An 18317-nucleotide genomic window follows, 5' to 3' on the forward strand; every position below is an offset into this window, starting at 1 on the left:
TTTAGATTTTACTGCTGCTCAAATCAGAAGTTCGTCCTGATCGTCTTCTAGAACTAAAATTATTATTAGGGATGTAAATTAAAAATTTTTGAAGAAATTAATCTATTTTCAAAATTGTCGTTCAATTTATAAAAATATTTATTTTAAAAAAAAATATATATATATATATATATAAGTCGTTATTATTTTTTTTCACAAATACTAAAGAATATAATAAAATTAGAAATAGACCGATATCAAAAAATTTGCGGAAGTTAGAGCAACCACAAACATTTCTACAAAAAGTACAAATTTTCTTTAAAAAGAACCGTTTTAACGAACATTGTCAAATTCAATCCCAACCTCACTTACGCATGATACTCGAAATAAATAGGTGTGTATGTATGTTTGCTTTTATATCTCGAAAAGTATTGGACCGATTTTGATCTATTGGCGTTAAATATAAATATATGCTATCATCTATTTGCGTGTCTTATTACATATGTCCTCCGGGGCGAAGCCCGGGTAACCAGCTAGTCTTCTATACTATTATATAAAATTCTTACGGGTGGTGTGTGTTTGAACGTTCATAACTTGAAAACTATTGGACCGAATTTTTACCACAAGTATATGAAATAGGGGTAGAATTTTCCGGGGAGTGCTATAGAGTGTGTAGTTTTTCGTTATCTATTTTCTGGAAACCGATTTTTTTAATTTTTCTAATTTTTACGGGTAAAAGAATTAAAAAAATCGGTTTCCAGAAAATAGATAACGAAAAACTATACACTCTATAGCACTCCCCGGAAAATTCTACCCCTATTTTATATGGTTTTAATACAAATTCGGTCCAATAGTTTTGAAGTTAAAAACGTTCTAACATACACCACCCGTAAGAATTAGAAAAATTAAAAAAAAACGTTATTAACTTAAAAACTATTGGACCGAATTTGTGTTAGAACCATATAAAATAGGGGTAGAATTTTCCGGCGAGTGCTATAGAGTGTATAGTTTTTCGTTATCTATTTTCTGGAAACAGATTTTTTTAATTTTTCTAATTTTTCGGGAAATAATTGACCGAATCTCAAAGAATTATATATAAAGTAGAGGTAGAATTTTCCGGGGAGTGTTATAAAGTATATCATTTTTCGTTATCGATTTTCTGGAAACTGGTAGGGTTGTGTGGGGTGATGTGCAACATGGGGTGATGTGCAACGTTTCCGATTCCTGGTCTGCATGTCGACATTTGACAGAACCGCATACTGCCATCTGTTTGTGTTGACAGTACCTTGTTTTAGATAAATAACTCGCGAGATAGCACGCACCCTGGTTTGCTGTACGAAAAGGGAGTTAAATTTCTCGAGCTGAATGTAATTTTTGCTTTTCACATTCATAGTGATTTCGTGAATTGGTTTTAGTCATCTTATAGGTAAATATTTTTATATTGTTAGTTTTTCAAGTACTTTTGATAATCCAAAGCGATTTTGTGATTTTCTTACATTGTGTTGGTGTCACGCCAGTCCGCGCAAAATAGCGTGTTTGGGGTGATGTGCAACATGATGTGAAATGTGTCGACATGCAAGGTCGCAACTATTTTACTTGTGACAACTGCGATTCAGATGATGAAAAATAAAGTTTTTTGCGTTTTTCCTTTCATTATATTAATTTTTAAGCGATAAATAAATAAGAAATCAAATAAAAAATAATTTTTTTTTTTTTCAGGTCGATTACAACACAGTGAAATTTTTTGTTCACCAGATTTCGATTAATTTGTATTTAAGAAGCCCAAATTTAACATTTAAGTCGATTGATGTCGATATTCATGCATTTTTTACCTTAATTTTACCTGTGTTGCACATCACCCCAAGAAAATTTGAAAATGCTAAAACAGACGTTTTTGAAAACTCGAAAAATTTTTAGGAAAAATTTAAAATTTTGAAAATCTAATCACGCAGAATTTTAGTATTTTCCTTCCTCTACATTATACAGCCATGATATATTCAAGAATTTGATTTTTGGATATGTTTTCCGAGCAACGCGTGAAAGTGTTGCACATCACCCCACATAACCCTATCAAAAATTTTTCCAATTTTTTGGGAAATAATTGACCGAATTTCAAAGAATTGCATATGAAACAGGGGTAGAATTTTTAGAGGAGTGCTATAAAGTGTATAATTTTTTGTTACCGATCTTTTTGGAAGCCGGTACCGAAATTTTTCCAATTTTTCGGGAATTAATTGACCGAATCTTAAAGAATTATACACAAAGTAGCGGTAAAATTTTCCGGGGATTTTCATAATGTGTATAATTTTTCGTTTTTACTGATTTTTTTGGAAACCGGTTACGAATTTTTCAAATTTCTTGGGAAATAATTGACCGAATCTCAAAGAATTGTATATGAAGTAGGGGTAGAATTTTTTGGGGATTGCCATGATGTGTATAATTTTTCGTTACCGATCTTTTTGGATTTTTCCCGAAATAATTAACACACTTAATAATAGCTCACTACATTAAAAAATGACTATCTAATTTGCTGATTTCACGTAATATATGAAAAAATAAATGACTATCGAATTTGCCGGTTTCACATAATATATGTCATTTTGAAATTGTAAAACAGAATAATATATTGAAATATATTTTAATTTCAAACGCCAAGTCAAAATGGAAGATTTTAATAACACTCCAAACGAAATACAACAATTTCGAAATCGTAAGTAGACACATTAAGTAAATATTCCAAATTAGTCCATATACATGTATTTATTTTATTCAAGTATGTATTATTTCATAATTATAGTTTTAGAAGATGGAATGGACGAATTATTGCTTAATACCATTATTAAATATAAAAATTAAATCGAGGAAAAAAGAATAGTCACAGAAAATAATCGGAAGAATAATTTTGAAAAATGCGAGGTCGAAATTAAGGAAGATAATAAAGCCAGCGGTAACATATTAAAGTCTACGAAAACAGAATAATATATTGCAATATATTTTAATTTCAAACGCCAAATCAAAATGGAAGATTTAATAACACTCCAAACGAAATACAATAATTTCGAAATTGTAAGTAGATACATTAAGTAAATATTCCAAATTAGTCCATATATATGTATATTCTATGTTGATTTATTTTATTCAAGTATGTATTATTTCATAATTATAGTTTTAGAAGATGGAATGGACGAATTATTGCTTAATACCATTATTAAATATAAAAATGAAATCGAGGAAAAAAGAATAGTCACAAAAAATAATCGGAAGAATAATTTTGAAAAATGCGAGGTCGAAATTAAGGAAGATAATAAAGCTGGCGGTAACATATTAAAGTCTACGAAGAAGTTAAAAAAAATGCACCAAAAATAATAATTTTAAAATGAAAATTAACTTATATAGAAATTTAACATTTATATATATATATATATATATATATATATATATATATATATATATATATATAATATACTATATTATATATATAATCCAATTATAATATTTACTTTTTTGAATAAAAATATTTTTAAAAATGCTATTATAATTTAAATAAACGTGTGTATTCTTCCCTGTTTAATTAATAATATGATATAAATAATTTCGACTCTTAAAAATTCTGTGTTTGACTTTTGCTTTTTTAAAAAAGGGTTTTCGATTTTTATTTAAAAAAATGTACGTAATTGTTTTATTTTATTTAAATTTTGATACATCAAGCTCGGATACCGGTTCCAAATGACACCAGAGAGGGAGAGAGGGAGAGAGGGAGAGAGGGAGAGAGGGAGAGAGGGAGAGAGGGAGAGAGGGAGAGAGGGAGAGGGGGAGAGAGGGAGAGAGGGAGAGAGGGAGAGAGGGAGAGAGGGAGAGAGGGAGAGAGGGAGAGAGGGAGAGAGGGAGAGAGGGAGAGAGGGAGAGAGGGAGAGAGGGAGAGAGGGAGAGAGGGAGAGGGAGAGAGGGAGAGAGGGAGGAGAGAGAGAGAGAGAGAGAGAGAGAGAGAGAGAGAGAGAGAGAGAGAGAGAGAGAGAGAGAGAGAGAGAGAGAGAGAGAGAGAGAGAGAGAGAGAGAGAGAGAGAGAGAGAGAGAGAGAGAGAGAGAGAGAGAGAGAGACTATTTGTGTGTCTTATTACATATGTCCTCCGGGGCGAAGCCCGGGTAACCAGCTAGTATTATATAAAATTCTTACGGGTGGTGTATGTTTGGCCGTTTTTAACTTAAAAACTATTGGACCGAATTTTTACCACAAGTATATAAAATAGGGGTAGAATTTTCCGGAAAGTGCTATAGAGTGTATAGTTTTTCGTTACCGATTTTCTGGAAACCGATTTTTAAAATTTTTTTAATTCTTACGGGTGGTGAAATTAAAGTTATAGTGGGGGGGGTAAAGGAGAGGGGGAGAGGGGGAGGGGGGGAGGGGGGGGGGGGGAGGGGGGGGGAAAGGGGGAGGGGGATGGAGAGGGAAGAAAGAGGGGAGGGGGAGGGAGAGGGGAGGGAGAGGGGTGGGAGAGGGGGAGGGAGAGGGGGAGGGAGAGGGGGAGGGAGAGGGAGAGGGAGAGGGAGAGAGAGAGAGAGAGACATTTGCGTGTCTTATTACATATGTCCTCCGGGGCGAAGCCCGGGTAACCAGCTAGTTTTATATATAATTGCAGTTGTCCGTTTGTAACAAAGTGGGAACATATTGCTATATCATGAAATAAAAATATATAATAACAATATGACATTATAATAGGTACACATTTATTTCACTTATTTGTAATTTTATGTTGTTACACTAGCAGCACAAAGTATGCGTAAAATGTTTACATGCTATGTTCAACACGTCTGTCTATCTGGGTAATTTGTTTTGTTCCTTAAAATTACAACTCTCAACATTCTGCACTTTGATTTAAAAATTTGTCTAAAAAATATCCGCAAATCAGTGCGATTTAGCAACAAAAGACAGCTCAACGTTACGTATTGGTGATTGCTAGGCGCATGCACTCCCAATGCATCGCCGCGAGTACAGCAATTGCAATCAACATGGAACGCTGGGCTGTCTCTTTCTCGCCACGACTTGAGGCAAGAAATGACACGCTGAGAATTCTTGCGTGCCATTTCTCACTTCTGACGCGCGGATGTACATTTATTTGCGTATTTTTATTAATTAATTTCTCATTAATTATTGAGAAACTCGCAAAACAGTACAAGACTTTTTTATTCAGTTTAACCCGCTCTACTCATCCACGAGCAGTGGATTACATGTATTATCAGAAAGAGAGACACACTATATATACATATACAGGCCCATATAGCACACAAATGTTGAATCAACATCTCAAAAGCATTGCATCGCAACATTTGCAATATAGCATCAACATTGCGAAATGTAGATTCAACGTTGAAAAGACATTGCACAAACGTCTAATGTCCGCTGAATTACAATGTCTTGTAGACATTGTTTCAACATTTCAACATTCAGAAAATATTGCTTGATGATTGAATGGGCTAGTGGTGATCTTCTGACGCTTCCTTCTTGCTTATACTTGTATATAACACATCTTTATATGGATAAACAGAAGTAAAAAAATTCTCAAATTGATTATTATTTAATAGATTACATTAAAAATTTTTATTGAAGTTATTTAGAGCATAAATAATATAATTACCAACTCGAATAAAAATTATTAAAGACTTTACATTTTTTAATTTAATTAATAAGAATTAGTTACTGGTTATAAGGGTATATAGCAAAAAGGTCGAAACACTGAATTATCTCGGAAGGATGACGTTTTCGGAAGAAATGTTTTTTTACAAAAGTTGTAGTGTACCAAGTTACCCATTATGTGGTGAGATTGGTTTGAACTTGAACGATTTTGGGAAAGTCACATCAAGGTTATATTGAGTTCTTTAAACGGAGACCCCTATTTTTCATGTCATATTCTTGTAGCCCTTGTCGAGACGTTTTCAAAATACTATGCTAAAGCTCTCTTTCGTTAAGAATTTCCTGAGCTATTTTAAATTTTGTCATGACATTTTTAATAAACTAGACATCACAGACGCGCGCTTCACGCGCGCTATTTAGCTTTAACATTATAGGGGAAGATGCTGTACCTCGGAACACTTTTAAGTTTTTGATTTTTCTGAGCCACAGTTTTAATTAAAAATTTTTGAAAAATATATATTATTAAAAAGTACATATATATATATATATATATATATATATATATCTTAGTATAAAAAAACCCAAATTTTTATTACCATCTGGTAAGAGAATAGGGGAGACCGGGGCTAAAAAGTCTACGGGGTAAATACGTCTAATCAAATATCTCGGAACCTGTATATTGTGCCAACTCGCCATTAACATTGTAAACGCTGCTTATGGTACCCATGTGACCAACGGAGTTTCGGCAGGTTACCTGCCGTGTTATGATTTTTACGAGGGCAAACGTGTTTTCGGAAGGTGAAAGTGAAATTTTCTGCGCGTGGAAATTTTGTAATATCTGCAATAATATTTGCTCTCCAAATCTCGAGGTACGTGATTATAAAGAGTAATGCATGCTGAACACGAATCCAGTGTAGTTTTTTCATTATCGTTGATGTCTAATATTTCATGGGCGATCAAACCTGAAACTTGTGTTTGGGGCTAATCAGTCTACAAGCACCCGGGGCTAATTGGGCTAATCTCGTCACTGTGGCGCGCCGGGCGCACGACTTTAGCTCACGGCGATTTCAGGTTAGGTTTCCCTCGAGCGTGATTCTGTCTTCCCTTGCACGTGCGTCAGTTTGTGTAAGAGGGAAATGGTACGCACGTATCGTCGCAAAACGGGTGTTTTGGCCGACCGAAAAGATGGCGGACCGTTGTTTTCGAGATCGCTCGCGCTCACGGCACGTCGGCGAGGTACGGCGAGGCACGGCACGGCTCTGAGATCCCGCGATTTCCGCGCGAGAGTTGACATGCCGCGCGCGCGGTAGATCGTCCCGACTCCCGGCCGCGGTAAATTGTCGTTGTTGGTCGTTAAGTCAGTGACAGTCGCGCGTGCGACCGCATCGTCCAGCGTTCGCCGCATCGTCTCGGCGTCATTGTCGCCACCGTTGTAGTGGTGGTGGTGTCGATGGTGGTCATAGTCGTCGTCGTCGTCGTCGTCGTCGTCGTCGTCGTGGTGGTCGTGGCCGTTGTCGTCGTGGTGGTTGTGGCCGTCGTCGTCGTGGTGGTCGTGGCCGTCGTCGTCGTCGTCGTCGGCGCGTCGAGGAATCGGCGCGAGGACGCCGTCGAGTCGGTAAAATGGTCGCGCTCCACCGCGAGCTTTTCTAACCCCCCTGTCGCTATTTATCGCTCCCCTGCGAGAAACGCGGCTTGGTTAGGTTGCTCGAGGGTCCGCGCTGATCCTATGGCACCGGAACGCCGTCACGCGTGTTTCCCGTGGTTGCCCGCGTTGACAATGTGACATGCCGTTGGGGAGTTTACGATTTGGTTAACCTCTGTATTCACGTGCCTAAATTGTTTTATGGAATAGGTAAAACAATTATTTTTTAATAATGTTTCGCATAAAAATTTTAAATAAATCTTTATATTTTTCTCTTAAAAAACAATTATTAAAATGTATCCTATCATTTTTCAGGATTAGATGTACGTATATTGTTGAGAATTGAATAAATGCGAGCTGAAAATTCTCGAACTTCGACGAGACAGCAAGCATTATTCGAGAACGCTTGAAAGGCTCCAAATCGCGACGGTTTCCTCCCCCCCTTTTTTGTGTGTTTTCGAGCAAACGGCACAGGTGTTTCTCGCGTGATCGCAAGCACCGCGACCAATAGACGATTTGGAGCCAACGAGCGTTTCTCACGTCACCGAATTCCTCGACGCGAAGCTCCGGCCGCGATCCCTCGCCTGCTCCGTCCGGGACGGCAGTGAGCCATCATAACTCGCACGCGATACATGATCGACGTCGAGAAAACGGAGGAATGTAGCGAGTGCGAAATCGCGAGTGCGAAGTCCAGTGTAACCCACTTTAATAAAAAGGACTGACTGTTATTTCGTGTACTCATTTTTGTACTTTCCACGGCGCGCACCGCGAAAACGTCGAGCGGTCCACTGACATTTAATGGTCCTTCGAGCCGGATCGACATAAAAGACCGGCATAGACAGTTCGACCGCCTCAAAAGTGCTCGCGTTGTGCTACGCCGAGATTGACGAATCGGCGCGCCCGCTCGACTCGCTCGAAAACGGAGTTCGCCGCCTACGCGTTCTCGACTCCGTGGCTCACTCCGAACATTGAGCGCACCACACCCGCTCTCCTAAAGATAGGTGCCTTGTGATTTTGTGAAGTGCTTCGGAGGCTCCTGCGGGACCTCCAGCAAACGTATCGTGCTCCTTGCGATACGCATCCGCCGCCCGACGGCGCCCTGCGTTGCGACGTGCTATACGTCCCTGCCTCCCGCGAGTACCTGCTACTCGCCGCGGAGTCGCACCCCGAGACGTGCTATACGTCCCTGCCTCCCGCGAGTACCTGCTACTCGCCGCGGAGTCGCACCCCGAGACGTGCTATACGTCCCTGCCTCCCGCGAGTACCTGCTACTCGCCGCGGAGTCGCACACCGAGACGTGCCAGACGTCCTTGCCTCCCGCGAGTATCGCCCTGCTACTCGCCGCGGAGTCGCACCGAGACGTGCCAGACGTCCCTGCCTCCCGCGAGTATCGCCCTGCTACTCGCCGCGGAGTCGCACACGAGCGTCTTCGCTCGACAAGAAGATTGACACGCAAGTGTCTGAAAGATTTCTACACGATCCAGACATCTGCTCAACATGTCTTCGGATCTCGAAAATCTACTCATTGCTCAAGGCAATGCGATTGACCAGCTACGACGGTCGCTGATTAACTTCAAAAAGCTTCCCAAGGCTCAGGTCACTCTCCCTAAGACGAAGGGGAGACTGACGAATTTGGAGGGTCTCTGGGAAAAGGTGCAAGCCCTCCATGTCCAGCTGCTGCAGACGGCTACGGCGGAGGAGAAGAAGTCGACCCACTACTTCAAGGACGAGGAATTTCTTGCCGCCGAGGACGCCTACCTCGACGCGACGGACCACCTCCACGAGGTCATCGGTAAATTAAGTAGCGACGCCCCGAGCGCGCCGTATCGAGGTAACGAGTCTTCTTATCGCGACGCGCACTCCGGAGTGTCATTGCATCTGCCTCGTATCTCGCTTCCGAACTTTTCTGGTGCTTTCGCTGAATGGGAGAATTTTCGCGGAATCTTCGAGTCTCTCGTAGCAAACAGTGAATCGTTGACAAGAACGCAAAAGTTACATTATCTGAAAGCGAGCCTCTCCGGCGAGGCCGCGTCGTTGATTAATAACATTCAAATTTCTGACGCGAACTACGAGGCAGCGTGGCTACTTCTTACCGACGAATACGACAACCGCAACGCGATTATTCACGCGCATATCCATTCGTTCGCCGACTTACCGAAAATGAAAAACGAGAACGTGACCGAGTTGAAAAAACTTCGCGATAGTGTGTCCGCATCTCTCGCCGCGTTAACGAATCTCGATCGTCCGGTCGATATGTGGGACGACCTCCTAGTTTATATTATCTCGCAAAAGTTCAGTCCGCGAACGCGCAATGAATGGAATCTTAAACGAGGCAACACGGATGCGTACCCTACGTATAAAGAGATTCATGACTTCATGACTTTTCGCATTCGCGGTCTCGCGGATTACCCTTCGCAATCCGAATCTGCGTCAAATAGTGCGCGCGGTAATAGAGCTCGTGCTTCGGTGAATACGGTTTCGCCCGTCAAATGCGTCCGTTGTTCCGGAAACCACGGTCTTGCAAAGTGTAATAAATTTCTAAGTCTGTCGGTCGAGCAGCGTCGACTCGCCGCGCGACAGCATAAATGTTGCTTTAATTGTTTGAGAACCGAGCATTTTTCAAACAATTGTCCGAGTAAAGGACGGTGCAATCAATGCCACCAAGCTCACCATTCGCTGCTTCACCGCGAGGGTACGGAAACTGGTACTAAAAGTACGCTTTCCGCGATTAATTCGCCGTCCTCAGCTCCGTCAGCTGTGTCAGTCGCCGCTGCCTCCGAGTCACCGGCCGCGCCCTCAGCGTTCGTTCAAAACGTGCATGCTACTCGAGATTTTGTGAAACAACCGCCTCATGTACTTCTCGCCACTGCGTATGTTAGTTTAAGTACAATCGAGGGCCGCACATTTAAAGTACGTGCACTACTAGATCAAGGCTCGACATACAGTTTCATATCAGAATCTCTTTGTCAGACGATGCGAACCAGGCGTCATCGTGCCGCGTTGAAGATACATTGTTTTGGAGAAAAATTTAATGGAGTCGCGCGGTCACAAGTTAATCTTGCTCTCGCGCCCTGCGACAAACAGGGACCGATATTTCCCTTCTCGAGTTACGTATATCAAAGAATCACTTCTTATACAGCCTCTCAACAGAAGCCGGCCGCAATGTGGCCACATCTACGCGATTTACCTTTAGCAGATCCTGATCCCTCATGTAATCACCCGATTCATGTATTAATCGGCGCGGATTTATACGGGTCTCTGCTACTCGACGGTCTACGTCAGGGCCCGGTCGGCACTCCGACGGGCCAGCTTACAATTTTCGGATGGATCCTCTCCGGTCCCGCCGGCCCTGCGCGCCCGGCCGGAGAGTCCGCTTCTGTCCTGAGTTGCGTATCCTGCGAGGATACGAATTCCTTAATTCAAAGTTTTTGGGAGGACGAACGTATCCCCTCTCGAACTCCTCTCACCGAAGAGGACGAACGTTGCGAGAAGCATTTTGCGACGACTCATTCTCGCGATTCACAAGGACGCTACATTGTGCGTTTGCCGTTCAAAAACGGCCCCCCTCGCGTCGGCGACACATTCCGAAAGGCTTCCTTCCTGTACTCCAATATGGAGCGCCGACTCGCGCGGAAACCAGAAATCGCCGCGCAGTATCACGATTTTTTAAGAGAATACGAATCGATGGGGCACATGGAGTCGGTGCGGGCGGACGAGCGCCCCCCTTACCCCCCGATATACATCCCGCATCATTTTGTTTTACGCGAATCGAGTACAACGACTCAGTTACGCGTCGTGTTTAATGCCTCTAGCGAATCGACCGACAAAACCTCGCTCAATGATTTTCTAATGGCGGGACCTAAACTTCAACAAGACATCGCCGCGATAATCCTGCGCTGGCGACTCTTTCGGTACGTGTACATGGCTGACATTGCTAAAATGTTCCGACAAATACTCGTGCATCGGGATGACGCGGACTATCAACGAATTCTTTGGCGCCCCCCCGACAGTCTGTTGATTCGGCTTTACCGCTTACTCACCGTGACCTACGGGCAAAAACCTTCGCCTTTTCTCGCACAGCGCTCCCTTATCCAATTAGCTCGCGACGAAGGTAAAGACTTCCCCGACGCGGTCAATATAATCGAAGAGTCGACCTACGTCGATGATGTTCTTTTCGGAGCAGACGACCTTCTGTCTCTGCTCGAGAAGCGCAAGCAACTCGTGGGCATAATGAATCGCGGATGTTTCCCCCTGCGAAAATGGGCCGCGAATTCAGCCGAACTTTTGACGGATATTCCAGAGGACCAACGGGAATCCTCGGACTATCCGATCAACCACGATGACACGCTCAAGGTCCTCGGCCTGTCTTGGTCTCCGCGCGATGACTCGTTTCGTTTCGTAATTTCGCCATACGCCGTGACAGTTCATACTAAGCGCTCCGTTTTATCGTTTATTGCAAAGCTGTATGACCCCCTCGGCTGGGCGTCACCGATAGTCATCGCGGCCAAGATGTTGATGCAGGAGCTCTGGCTCCGTAAAATTGATTGGGATGCTCCCATCCCCGATGATCTTCTGCATCAGTGGATCAATTACGTTTCAGACTTGCCTAATATTAGCAAAATACGCATTCCTCGATGGACAGGGATGCGTCAAGATAAAATCGATGTTGAATTGCACGGCTTCGCGGACGCCTCCACTCGCGCTTACGCCGCGGTAGTTTTCCTCCGAATCGTGCATTCTCCCTCTAACATTCAAGTCATCCTCCTCGCGGCCAAAACGAAAGTCGCGCCATTGAAAACCGTTAGCGTTCCACGCTTGGAACTTAACGCCGTCGTTCTATTAATTCGATTGATAGAATGGGTAAGAAACACCACGGGCTTGATGCGAGCTCTCTTATTTGGATGGACTGATTCCCAAATCGTATTAGCTTGGCTTCTACAACATCCATCCCGCTGGAATTCCTATGTCGCGAACCGCGTCTCCGAGGTGCAGACGCGCCTTCCGACCGTACGTTGGCAACACGTTCGCTCCCAGGAAAATCCTGCCGACTGCGCGTCGCGCGGCTTTACTGCCGCCGATCTCGTCAATCATGAATTATGGTGGTCGGGGCCCCGGTGGCTTAGCTCGACCACGGCCTCGTGGCCGATCCCCCCGACTCCGACTGAAAAGGACATTTTACAAACGGTATCTTCCGAAGCGCGTAAAGCTACCGTTCATCTCGTCGATTCAGCTCCTGAGTGGGATCTGCCCACCTCCTGCTCGAGCTGGATCCGACTTCTTCGTATTACCGCGTACATTCGGCGTTTCGTTCGGAACTTAAAAAATAAAGTTGCCTCTTCGGTGATCGTCAAGTCTCCCTTGACCGCAGAGGAGATTCACGAAGCCTCCGTCTTTTGGCTTCGATCGGCACAAGCGACTTGTTTTTCGGATGACTTGAAGGCTTTGAACGCTCACGCCGCTGTATCGCGATCAAGTTCCTTACGCTCTCTCCACCCCTTTATCGGGAAAGATAAATTAATCCGGCTTGGCGGGCGGCTCGAAAACTCCGCGCTGAGTTACAATGAGCGACACCCCGTCATACTTGCTAGACATCATATTGCCGAACTTTTGATCGATCAAGCACACCGACGCTCTCTCCATGGAGGGACTAAACTCACGCTTAGATGTCTCCGTCAAAATTATTGGTTAATTTCCGCGCGAAGCATGATCAAATCTCACATTCATAAATGTGTTACATGCGTTCGACATTCCGCGAAAACTCCGACGCAATTAATGGGTGATCTCCCGAGTCCCCGAGTAAATCCTGCTCCTCCGTTCTCTCACACGGGCATAGATTACGCCGGACCTATGAACATTACCCCCGTTGTCGGTCGCGGCCAAAAGGGGAGCAAACACTACGTCGCGGTGTTCGTTTGTCTCGCCACTAAGGCGATCCACCTCGAAAGTGTGGAGGATTACTCCACCGATGGATTCCTCGCGGCATTTCAACGGTTTGTCAGTCGCCGCGGACTGCCATCGGACATGTACAGCGATAATGGCACGAATTTTGTGGGTGCTGACCGCGAGCTCCAACGCAGCTTCCGCGCGCTTGTGAACAACCCCTCCCTTAAGGAAATTCTCGCTAACGACGGCGTACGGTGGCATTTCGTGCCCCCTGCGGCACCACATTTCGGCGGGCTTTGGGAGGCTGGAGTGAAGAGCTTTAAGCACCATCTCAGGCGAGTGACTGGTGCTCGCACTCTGTCTCGCTCCGAATTCGTTACGCTTTTATGTAAGATAGAGGCTTGCTTGAACTCGCGACCGATCTCTCCACTTAGCGACGATCCGTCCGATTATACCGCTTTGACACCTGGTCATTTCCTTATCGGCCGACCGCTCACGAGCGTACCGGAGGAATCCGTCCTCGAAATCAATGCGAATCGGTTGTCGCGATGGCAACACGTACAATTAATGCTCGAACAGATCTGGCGTTCTTGGTCGTCGGACTATTTACATTCATTGCAACAGCGCGTGAAATGGACCGAATCTCACGATAATCCGAAGGTTGACGAGTTAGTTTTACTTAAGAGTAACCTACTCCCTCCTTCAAAGTGGGAACTCGCAAGGATTCAGCAGGTCCATCCCGGACTTGACGGTCGCGTTCGCGTCGTCACATTACGCACCGCCAATTCCGAGCTAAAACGACCAATAACCCAGATCTGTCGGTTGCCCGCGTCTATCAGTCCGCCGGGAACCGCGGAATCCCGTTAGAATTAAGCTCGTTCGTTTTTCATTAGATTTAAGGACATTGTAAAAATAGGTTAAGTTCTCAAATGTATATATTGTATATAACGCTTTGAACCAAGACGTTCCCACGCTCCTCTATGCGACCTTGTCAACCCCCGTTTGTTTCGCATTCCGTCGAATGCGAGGCGGGCGGCATGTTGAGAATTGAATAAATGCGAGCTGAAAATTCTCGAACTTCGACGAGACAGCAAGCATTATTCGAGAACGCTTGAAAGGCTCCAAATCGCGACGGTTTCCTCCCCCCCTTTTTTGTGTGTTTTTGAGCAAACGGCACAGGTGTTTCTCGCGTGATCGCAAGCACCGCGACCAATAGACGATTTGGAGCCAACGAGCGTTTCTCACGTCACCGAATTCCTCGACGCGAAGCTCCGGCCGCGATCCCTCGCCTGCTCCGTCCGGGACGGCAGTGAGCTATCATAACTCGCACGCGATACATGATCGACGTCGAGAAAACGGAGGAATGTAGCGAGTGCGAAATCGCGAGTGCGAAGTCCAGTGTAACCCACTTTAATAAAAAGGACTGACTGTTATTTCGTGTACTCATTTTTGTACTTTCCACGGCGCGCACCGCGAAAACGTCGAGCGGTCCACTGACATATATGTATTGAAAATGCAGTGTGACCGATTAGCCCCGGGGGGGGACCGATTAGCCCCGGCATTTTTGAGATTTCAATTTTTCCACCGTTGTCGTTTTTGCTCTATACCGGTTAAACAAAGCAACGTAGATAAAAATTTCCTTAATAAATTTTGTAGCTAAAGGTTCACTCTTTACAGTGGTATACCACATTTAACTAAAATTATTTATTTTGTTGTTAAAAATTGGCACCGAAAAAAACCAGACTGTTTAGCCCCGGTCTCCCCTATTCTTTCAATAAATTTTCTTCATCCGGCGTAAAAACTCTTTTGATATCAACCTTAGATATGTATCGAAATTGTTTTTCACCTGATGTTTTGAATTTGTTGAAATGTCGCTGTAATGTCGTTAATTTTACATTAAATATTTTTGTTGCTTCTCTCAGTGAGATACCCTTCGTCGTCTCATTTCCTAAAACTGCATTTACAGCAGATACCAAAGCTCCAGCATCCGGCCTTGACCTTTTTATTCCTCGTTTACTACGTGGCATAGTAACTATAATACAAACAAATAGCTTCCAATTACTCTAGCTGTCAGTAAAAATGGAAAAAATTGTAGTTAAACAAATAACTAAAAGTTATATAAAGATAACAATTAGCTAATATACTTTTGAAATAGCGTTCCAAAGTACATCAACCGTCATGTTCCAAGGTACATATATAGAAATCAATTTCTAATAAAAAAATTAGTTAACAGCTTGTAGGTTATAAATGAGGTTATAAATAATTTACTACATTATTCTACATATTTGACACATTCTTACTAGCCTTGGCTGATAACTATATCTTGTGACGTTGCAGTTTCGCTGCATCGTGGCAGCGCCCCGCCGCCGTCACAAGGCGCGGGTTTTCGATAATTATTCGTTTCGCACCCGAGGACGGTTCACAGAGTCAGAGCGAGAGATCTCCAGGGGCATAATTATAATTGCGTTTCCGTATTTTGATCCTTTTTTTTGTTATTTTGTATTGATACGTGGCGCCTCACCGAGCTGAGACTGGAGTTCCTGAGGAGATGCAGCGGATCGTAAAATGCGGAATCGACCGAGAGGAATCGAGCCAGGATATCGATCGACGCGAGCGGACCGCGGCGAGACTCGCCGGCCGGCGGGCGCAAGGGAGCGCGGAAGGACACGCGCGCGGCGCGTGATACGGTGACGGACGGACCCGTAGGGCCGGGACGCCGGGGCGGAATGAACTTCGCCTGCCCTCCTCACCTGCAAAAAGGACTCCGGGATGGATGGCCACCATTCCCGGACCGAAACGAGGAACACGGGGACATTAGCGTCTTGTCCGCTACCGGGAAGGATCCCGGCGAAATTGTCGTGCGCGCGAGGAAACCTTAAGCGCCCCGCGGGAGCCGAAATTGTCGGCCCTGCGCAAGGATACGTCGCGAGCTTGCGGGCTCGCTTCTAATTGGTCCGCGCGTTAGCGTCGAGCGGCTGCGTACGCACTGGGTGGGGCGCGCAATCGATTCCGCCATCGAGCGAAATTTCGGGAGCACCAGGGGGTCCAAGCTAACGTACACGAACTGGATCCCATGATTCGCTAAAAGCTTTCCCCCGGATTTGTAGATGGCGTTAGGTAGGCTACTACCACATACATATACATCACATCGATGAGCTCTACACAAATACATCTGGGGCCGTGTTCTGTTCCGCTTACCGGTGTCGGCGTAGCTTTTACACGATTTGAAAAACCTGTGCAACGGCCCTGGATACATCAAAGTATAATTATGACTTTGAATGTGACTTTGAACGTAACTTTGAATATTCGACAAGTACCTGTTTTATATTACAGTATGCATGTTTATTAATTTAATTGCAACGTTAGTTCATAATTTCAGTTAGTTTTTAGTTTATAATGTCTTATATAAGATGCTCATGTATTTAAACATATTATTTATTAAACACTGATTTTTTTAGGAAGCATGTCACATAAAAAGTGCGAGGTAAAAGGGTGCATCGTTAATTCGGAAAAAAAATTTCGTATTAAATACAATTTAAGTTGTATAGACTGTGAACACAAACATATTCAAAATTATATTTTAAATACATATATCCCAGGATGTATAACGCGTAATATAAAAACAATTAATAATATTTTAAAGGGCTTTAGGATTCCACTAACACAAACGAGTAAATTGCATGATTTAGCATATGCATACTATGATACATATAAGAGTTTTAATAAATAATAATGTATATATTTTTTTTATTTTTATGTTGTTACATAAATATATTGTCTTTAACCCTCGGTTGTCACACGAGGTCAAAAACCCCAATTTTCAAACAGCTGCATGCTGTCGCATTGGCTACCGCGTCGCTTCTTGCCGCGCGGCAAGCGTTTCCGCGTCCTGTGGATAGAAGCCATAAGATCCGGCTACGAGTTTCCCCCCGCTTTTGTAGATGGCGCTAAAACTAGGCGTCCGCGTTTAGTACGGTAGCTTGGAGCCCCTGGGGAGCACTCCTGGATCGTCCTCGATAGCCTTCGCACGCGTACAAGTTGTCCGTCGCGATAATACTTCTTGGCGATTCTGTTGGTCGATTTGGCGATTCTCCTGACCCTTGGGGCGACGACGAGGAGCTTTCAGGGAGACCAGAAGAACGGTGAGGTTGCCTCGGTAATATTCGATATGTAAAGCCACGACACCGCCCTCCGGGTTGCGCTCTCGCTCGGGAATAATTCAAGGTCGACGTTGCTCGCCGACCAGGCGTAGATTTCGTGATCGAGAACGATAGCGAGGGGCACCGGAATGGTCTCGTGGCCACGGGATCTTGACCGAAAATTGCGCGCCTCTGGAGATCGCGGCCGATGCGTCGATGACGAGTTCCGATATCGGGAATTCGCCGCGTCTCGCGACCTTCGCGTTCGCGACCGCGCGTTTCCTTGTGCGTCGTAACTCGCACGGTCGGGACTTAGATTCCACACGCGGCAGTAATGGCGTTCGAATATTTCACGTTCGGCAATTTCATGCATTAGGATATTCGCGTCAGAGTATCATTCGCGTTCGGTTATTTTTCGCGTTGAAGAAATTGCGTTCCGCTGGTGCTTGCGTCGAGATATTATTTGCGTTAGATTAATAATTGCATTTGGTCGTTTCTCGCGCTGGAATGAGTGCGCTCAGAGATTATTCGCGTTGGAATGTTACTCGCGTTCGGTGGATTTTGGCGTTAGGATGTCAAGTGCGTTAGAAAATAATCGTTGGGCTGTTTCCTGCGTTAACGTATGATTCGCGGTGACTTATTATTGCTCCCGTTTGATTTTCGCGTTCGAATGATTGCGTTCAGCCCGTGGTTGCGTTAGGATACGATTCGCGTTAGAATGGCATTCGCGTTCATTATTGCGTTCCTCCGTCGCTCGCGGTAATTTCGTGTTTTCGCGTTAGTTATAGTATTTTGCGTTGTTACTCGCGGTAATTTCGTGTTTTCGCGTTAGTTCTAGCGCCTTACGTTGTTACTTGCGAGAATTTCGTATTTTCGCGTTAGCTACAGTATTTTGCGTTATGCAGAGGGCCTCTGTCCCGCATTCTTCGCGTTAAAATATCGCTGGCAATAGCGTGTTGCGCTTGGACGATGACTGCGCTACGATTATTACTCGCGTTAGATTAAGACACTTGCGTTAGATTAAGATACCTGCGTTAGATCAAGA

At 44.2% G+C, this 18317-nt stretch overlaps 1 protein-coding gene across 3 annotated transcripts in view; it reads right to left on the reverse strand.

Moving 5' to 3' along the window:
• The window catches only part of LOC139781234 (sodium-coupled monocarboxylate transporter 1-like), an 87794-nt gene that overhangs the window by 9001 nt on the left and 60476 nt on the right, over positions 1 to 18317 (reverse strand). The window contains exon 8 of one of the 3 annotated variants that reach the window (XM_071720063.1): positions 15031 to 15165. The exons of the other annotated variants lie outside the window; for them this stretch is intronic. Within the exon in view, the coding sequence (XP_071576164.1) occupies positions 15150 to 15165 (16 nt within the window). The 3' untranslated portion in view covers positions 15031 to 15149. Of the gene's footprint in view, positions 1 to 15030; positions 15166 to 18317 lie in introns of those variants that run through there. 3 annotated transcript variants of the gene reach the window in all.

Source organism: Temnothorax nylanderi, unplaced genomic scaffold, assembly GCF_030848795.1.
Source record: "Temnothorax nylanderi isolate EJ_2023f unplaced genomic scaffold, tnyl_v1.0 TNYL_tig0323_pilon, whole genome shotgun sequence".
NCBI classification, from domain to species: domain Eukaryota; kingdom Metazoa; phylum Arthropoda; class Insecta; order Hymenoptera; family Formicidae; genus Temnothorax; species Temnothorax nylanderi.